The following is a 7,500-nucleotide window of genomic DNA, read 5'->3' on the forward strand; positions in this document are numbered from 1 at the left end:
TGAATATACATTATTTGCATGTGTATGTATCTACATTCATACACATAATTACGTCAAAGTGAAGTGTAATCTGAGTATTTTAATAACAGAAAGTGAACCTAACTTGAAAACACATAACACAGACGCGCGCACACACACACATTTGAATATGGAATCTGCCTTATATGAAGGAATATGAATATACATTATTTGTATGTGTACGTGTCAACATTCATCCATACAATTACGTGTGTGTGAAGTAAAATCTGAGCATTTTGATAAGAACACATAGCAAATGCAACAACCAACTTTCGACAGAATTTGGGACAAGAAACACCTTCCTTCCTTACCTTTGAATCTGGCCCAGTGATGGTGATCCTTCTCGGAGGACGTGACCGAGGTGCTCTGTTCGAGGTAGATGAAGGCGAAGGATCCCATCAGGACGTAAGTGACCCAGAGGACCGTCACTTTGAGTCCGCTCCTGGTCGATTTGTCCAGGCCGCATGTCTTGTCCTGTTTCGACCAGGAGGACTTGGTGGGCTTGGCGGTCTTCTCTTCTATGAGCTGCGATTTCATTTTAGAGGTTATTTTGTACCTTTATCCGTGAATTATCTTCTGATTTCACTCTATTTTCTTTTCAGTAACTCCCGCACTTACATATATACACTTGTAGGAACTATAACAATGGTTGGTTTAACCTTATCAGATGGATTCAGAGCACTATTGTTCTCCAGCCTTCCGGTGGCTAATTTACTTATAGTGGCTTTCGAACCGTAACTAATTAATGCAATTTTCTTTCGTACTTGATTGTGGGCGCTTCTGTTTGATCAGCAGGTAATACTGGTTTAGGTTTAACGTGGTTTAACGAGTTGATTACATAGCATTCCAGAAATACTCTGAAAAGAGAAAATAAATTGCAATTAGAAGTGTCACATTTCAAGTGTAGTTATAAAGCAGCGTATAACCCGGCCCTCTGCCCATTTCTGATTTAAACTACCGTCAATAATCACTCATCTCAACGTGTTAGTGATATAATTACGCCCAGACCTTTTACAGGAATAACGACATGCAGATTTTTACCGAAAAAACTTTCTAAACTCGTCTAGGAGCGTGATTCCCCGTCCTACTCAGCAGCGAGGAAGTCCCATTATAATTCACTACGCATCAGACACAATTGGGTAGTTTCCAAGAAGAAGATGACCAACCCTCGATCACATTGCAATTGAAAGTACAAAGGGTCCGAGTGAAAGGGAAGTTGGGGGGGGGGCGGTGTATAGACATTTTAGTAGGACTCTACAAATCACTGCACAGAGCTAACATTACCCAGGATTATAATTCGCTCCCTGGAAATGATGCTGTGACAATTTCCCTCAGTCTATTTCAAGTGATTGTTAATGACACTCTCCTGAGAACGGCGCTAATGGAGATCGTTTATAACTGGTGATGTACCCGTATGTTAGTACTACGTAGTTTCGTGAGCCGCCACCAGAGAAGCGCTGCTTGCAAGCCAAATCAAGAATGATGGCAACAAGGGGAAGAATCATGGCCCAGGAAATGCTAGGCCTGTGCCTGTAGATTTGAAAAGCATTTTTATTGTTTTGTCATTCTTCTAAGAATAATTTTATTCTGAATAAGGCAATATATATACACGCTTCTCTCTTCTCTCTCTCTCTCTCTCTCTCTCTCTCTCTCTCTCTCTCTCTCTCTCTCTCTCTCTCTCTCTCTATATATATATATATATATATACAGTATATATATACTATATATATGGATGTGTATATCTATATCTATATATATATATACTATGTATGTGTATCTATATCTAATAATATATATATACTATATATATCTATATCTATATATATCTCTATATGTATATATCAATCTCTATATATCTATTTATATCAATATATATATATATATATATATATATATATATACATACAGATTGATATATATAGATATAAGAGATATATACATAGATATAGATATACATATATATATATAGTATATATATATTATAGATATAGATACACATATATAGTATATATATGTAGATATAGATATATACATACATATATATAGTAGTATATATATATATATATATATATATATATATATATATATATATATATATATATATATATATATATATATATATAGAGAGAGAGAGAGAGAGAGAGAGAGAGAGAGAGAGAGAGAGAGAGAGAGAGAAAGCGTGTATATATGCCAACGCAATCTTTGTAAACATTAAACGCCATAAACGCTTCCAGATCCTTCGCGCTACGCATGAATAACAAGTGTAACGAGTCTTGAACGCATAACATCATTCATGCGTTACAGACTAGCTAGCTGACCTCGCTTTTTTTTCTGAGTCGAAGGAAATCAAGGGATCCTGAAATCAAGAAACTTTGCATTGTCCTCTCGTAACTCGATACGGATTTTGCGGATTTGCCGGTTTACCGAGCGTCGAAAGCATTCCGGTTTAGCGAACTTCGGAAGCATTCCGGTTTATCGAACGCCGGAAGCATTCCTTGTCCCGGACAGGTAAAATTGAGGGTGTATAGTTTATCAGGTGTTGGCGGGCGGTGACGGTTCACTGAACTTTGTTCTTTTGTTGGTTTTCCTTTTCTGAGAAACATCTCATATTTTTTTTATATATATTTTACATATTTCTTTATTTCATTTTCCTTTTCTAAGAAATATTTCACATATTTTTTTGTACTTTACATATTTAGTTGTTGTTTCTCTTATTCAGAGAAATATTTAGCATTTTTACATATTTTACTCGTTTCTATATTTATATTTATATATATATATATATATATATATATATATATATATATATATATATATATATATATATATATATATACATCGACCTCTTGCACCGTAGGGATTAGTCATTTAAGTGGTGGTATGTTCGGCGTCCGTTTTGTTTAAGCAGACTGCTGCTTCTGCCGCTGGTGCAGGTGTGTCCGTGTGACTGTAAATGTAGGTTGCACTCATCAGAGCTAATAATGTCAAAACATGCAAAAGAGAGAGAGAGAGAGAGGGGGGGGGTGGGGAGGAGGGAGGAAGGAAGGAGGGAGGAAAGGGTAGGTCTCTTCACCCTCACCTAGCGGTGCGAAAGGTCCAGTAGCAGTAGCAGTAGTACTTATACTTGTGGAATGAGCAATTTCTTCGAAGTAGTATTGACACTTGTGGATTGCATAATGAATCATTCCCTCGAAGGCCGTCAAACATACTCAAATGTTCAGTGACTCGGACCTAATTGGCAAATGATTAGTCAGTGCAGAGGCGAACGGGTCTGTCGGCATCTGCTAGTGATGTAATCCCAACCTATTAATATATATATGTTATTAATGTTATTAATGATCTAATGTCTTATTGAATCGATCTGTAAAGTCATTTTGGTTCCTTCTCTTGTTTTGTAGAGCTGGGACTTAGGAGTCGTTTGAAGAGGAAGTTTTAGAGGTTTTGAACGCGCTGAGGCAAAAATTGCCCCAAGTCGACGCGAGGAAAGAATTTGCATAAGTGCTTATCTCGTTTAGGCCATAAAAGTGGCGTGGTTTTGATTTGCTCTCTCTCTCTCTCTCTCTCTCTCTCTCTCTCTCTCTCTCTCTCTCTCTCTCTCTCTCTCTCTCTCTCTGTATTTTTTTGCGTTGGTTGTCTGGACATTTTCCTTGCTTTGTGTGTGGTCCTTTTTTTTTTTAGTGATGGTGAAGATAATTAAGGCGATATGATAAAGAATGTTGTTTTTCTATTTGTTTATTTTACTATCGTTGTGCTGTTGCTGTTTGGCTTAGATTAGCTAGGCCATCAAGGACCTTTGCCTAAAGCAGCGCGTAAGTGATAAGCCGTTGTAGGGAATAAAACGCCTGGTGTGGACCAGCAGATATGATGTTGTTACTTACGGAGAAACTAAGATACGTTTTTCAAGAATTTAAAACATTTAGAAGGAAATGTCTCTTAAGTTTTCTTTATCACGTAAAAAGATACCAAATTTTTGTTTTATTTCGAATGCACTACTAGCATATAATATGAATATATATATATATATATATATATATATATATATATATATATATATATATATATATATATATATACATACATACATACTGTATATATACACACACACACACGTATGATCATAAAACCCTCCCGGTGAATGAAAACAATGTCAAAATTAAACTCCATATTTTTTAAAAGATTCAAAAAATCAAACGAGACTTCATCATTTCCGTCAACATCCTGATACGAAGTAACAACCTACCCTCGTGTTAAAAAAAAAAACTATTAAATCAAAATAAAAACTATGCGTCGTTTTTTTATAAAGACACTTGCTTCACTAGCTTGCATTCCAGCGCAGTCCGCCAAACCTGTAAAGTTACAGCCTAATTTATTATTCTGGGTCAAAGTTGAAAAAAAAAAAAATTTTTCTTTCCTTAAAACCAACTAAAATGTAGTAATTTGGGTCATTAATCACGAGCACGAATAAAATTTGCAGCCTAAATGAATTTCTGGGTCAAAGTTGACAAAAAAATAAAAATAGTAAACAAAAATCTTTTCCTTAAAACCGGCCAAAATGCAGTATTCTAAGTCGTTAATCGCGAACATTAATAAAATTTGCAGTCTAAATGAATTTTCTGGGTGAAAGTTGACAAAAAAGAAAAACTGAGAAACAAAAATCATTTCCTTACAACCAACTAAAGTGCAGTATTTCAAGTCGTTAATCACGCACAAGAATAAAAATTTGCAGCCCAAATGAATTTTTGGGTCAAAGTTGACAAAAAAAAAAAAAAAATCAAGTAACGAAAATCTTTTCCTTAAAACCAACTCAAACGCAGTAGTTTAGTTCGTTAATCACGAACAGGAATACAAATTGGCAGTAATTAGGCAACTGACATGGCAAGAAAACGTACAATAAGAATTTCATTAAAGCTGACGCGATAATTGCTGTCTTACGCGGCGTAAGAAAACATCATTTCCATTTCATTAGCAACTTCTTAAGAAGCGGTAATTCCTCCACCTCTCCGTCGTTACAGAAACTTTTATGACTTGTGTCATGTGCTCGGGGTTCTTGTTTTGTGTTGTGTGTTCTTATCTTTCGAGAGGACCACGTTGATGAACCTCTGGATTATATTGCATAATATTGCAATATATGAACCTTCTGAATTATACTGTATAATATTGTCAGTATTATTGACAGGATCACGTTGATGAACCTCTGAATAATATTGTATAATATTGTCAGTATTATTGACAGGATCACGTTGATGAACCTCTGAATTATGTTATATAATATTGTCAGTATTACTGACAGTTAATAAGCGAAGACAGTTTTTTTTTTTATTAACAATGAGCCAGAGATGTTAAGTTATACGCCAGTCAGTCTTGCTAAGTCGATATTTAAGAATGATTAAAAGATTTCGAAGGGACTCTGATGTGTTCTATATGTTCCTTATTCCTTGGTAATTTTTAACCTTAATTATCTCGCAATGCGCTGAACGAGACTTGGGACATTATTCTAATAAGTGATAAATCACTCAGCAAAACGTAAAAGTAATTTGAGTTTAAAATAATTCTATTTTTTATCTTTGAGAGATTTTTAGACGTTCAGACGAAATGCCATGACGTAATTGAAGACGCTATCGGTAACATCAATTGTAAGTCTGTATAGATCGGAATATCGAAGTCCGTTGCGCAAATTACATTCTCAGCATTCAGAATATTTCAGATACAGGAACTATCTCAGTAACCGATCTGTTATGTGTCCTTGATTACAAAATACCTGGATTTTTTATGAAATGTGTTCAGACATTTCATGAAATCTAAGTAGGGCTCGCAGAGAGCATTTGATGTCGGCGTTTCAGTACCCGACATTTCTGGTTAATGGTGATTTGTTATTCAAGGTACTGGCACGTATTAAGATTGTAAACAGATAAATAAAGTTGTTAATGCTGTCACTGCATCGTGCAAATGGGGCCTTGAAGAAATCTTTTCACGCCTTAATCTACATTAAAGTCAAATTTATGCTCAGGTATCAGTCAGTCAGTCATTTCCTTATTTCACATTTCCTAGGTATTGGCATTGCATTAACACAGCAAAGAGCTAAATAAAGTTGTTTCTCTCGCGCAAATTGGGCCTTGAAACCTTTTAACGCCCTAATCTACATTAAAAGAGTCAAATTTATACCCAGTTATGGATCAGTCAATCATTTCCTTATTGAATAGGCATAATACAGTCACGTATTCTAATCTTGTCAGCGTTAGACACCAATCAGGAGCTTCTGTGAATCTCGCCTTACCGAATTTTGAAACGAGAGTTGCAGTGTAGCAGCAGTTAGTAGATTTCGTTCGTGGTCGTCTGATAGCTTAGAGCCACCTCGTCCTCGCTCGCCCACCTATCCCAGCTGCCGAAGAGCAACTGAGCGGCAGTCGGTATGCCCTTAAAACCGTCCTTCCTGTGAGGGGCAGGGGGCGGGAGGTGTGTGTTTTTGGGCAAGGAGGCTCACTGCATTGTAAATAGCAGCAGTTGGAGGTTGAAGTGGTTCTTCTTCTTCTTCTTCTTCTTCTTCTGTCGATTTCGTCGCTAGACACCAGTGCCTTCTATTTTTGGCTAGGGACCTCAGTGTCCCCTTGAAGGATGCCTCCACGTAAGAGCAATCTCTCGTGGCATTGGACGAACGATGTGAGATTGTGATTGGTTGGGTCAGTCTATTGGACGAATTTGGTCGTGGTGCTTGGATGTCATTGGACGGGTGTTACCTAACTTTCATTCGTATTAAATGATCCGAATGCGAGTATTGGTTTTGACATTTATTGTATGTATGCTATGCACGCATGCATACTGTATGTATTTTTAGCATACCCAATAATAGTAGACGTGATGAAAGTCGGTTGCTTGGTTCATGCTTAGGCTGTATGATTTTTTCTAATTATCTATGCTGGTTGTCTTATCTTGATTTATTTTTGCTTTACAAGGTCCTCCAAACTTCTGAAATCGCTGTTTTCAGACGCTGTGGTGAATTTACAGTAAAGATAGACCTCGGTACTTTTTTTTCATGCAGTCTTTGTAATATTCACAGTTGGTGGTAACCTTTCTGGCATTTTATTCTTCCATGATTTGAAATTCATTATACAGCCAGATCAACCGTACCTCGTTAGTGTCAACATTCAGATATCTTAATCCTGGCCTTAAGCATCTTAGTCATTATTTTTCTATATCTACCGATTTCTTCCTCTTGTTGTTTAGATAAATATTAAGTAAATAAGATTACTGTCCGATCTGTAGTTATTAAAGAATGCCATTAGTTATTCACATTGTGTGGCCGTTTAATTTTCTGACGTAAACCAGAATTCCCTGAGCGATGTGATATGAATGTATAATGACAGGGCTAATTACTATTTGATTTCAACTAATTTCCATATAAAAATTAACCTCGTGACTGACATGGGTGGAGAAGACTGATTTCATCTCTTATCACCTCTCGATCTTACAAACGTGCGTCGATGA

General features: G+C 36.3%; 1 protein-coding gene and 1 long non-coding RNA gene across 5 annotated transcripts in view; one reads left to right on the top strand and one right to left on the bottom strand.

Moving 5' to 3' along the window:
- The window catches only part of LOC136832682 (uncharacterized), a 192,003-nt gene that overhangs the window by 118,163 nt on the left and 66,340 nt on the right, over window positions 1-7,500 (bottom strand). For 2 of the 3 annotated variants that reach the window (XM_067094069.1, XM_067094068.1), the window contains exon 2: window positions 330-875. In XM_067094069.1, the coding sequence (XP_066950170.1) occupies window positions 330-555 (226 nt within the window). In that variant the 5' untranslated portion in view covers window positions 556-875. Of the gene's footprint in view, window positions 1-329; window positions 876-6,292; window positions 6,673-7,500 lie in introns of those variants that run through there. The other variant, XM_067094067.1, reaches the window with a different exon arrangement.
- LOC136832684 (uncharacterized) overlaps window positions 1-7,500 on the top strand; it is a 326,849-nt gene that overhangs the window by 109,084 nt on the left and 210,265 nt on the right. The window lies entirely within an intron of this gene.

The sequence above is a fragment of the Macrobrachium rosenbergii genome, chromosome 50, assembly GCF_040412425.1.
Source record: "Macrobrachium rosenbergii isolate ZJJX-2024 chromosome 50, ASM4041242v1, whole genome shotgun sequence".
Lineage (NCBI taxonomy): Eukaryota > Metazoa > Arthropoda > Malacostraca > Decapoda > Palaemonidae > Macrobrachium > Macrobrachium rosenbergii.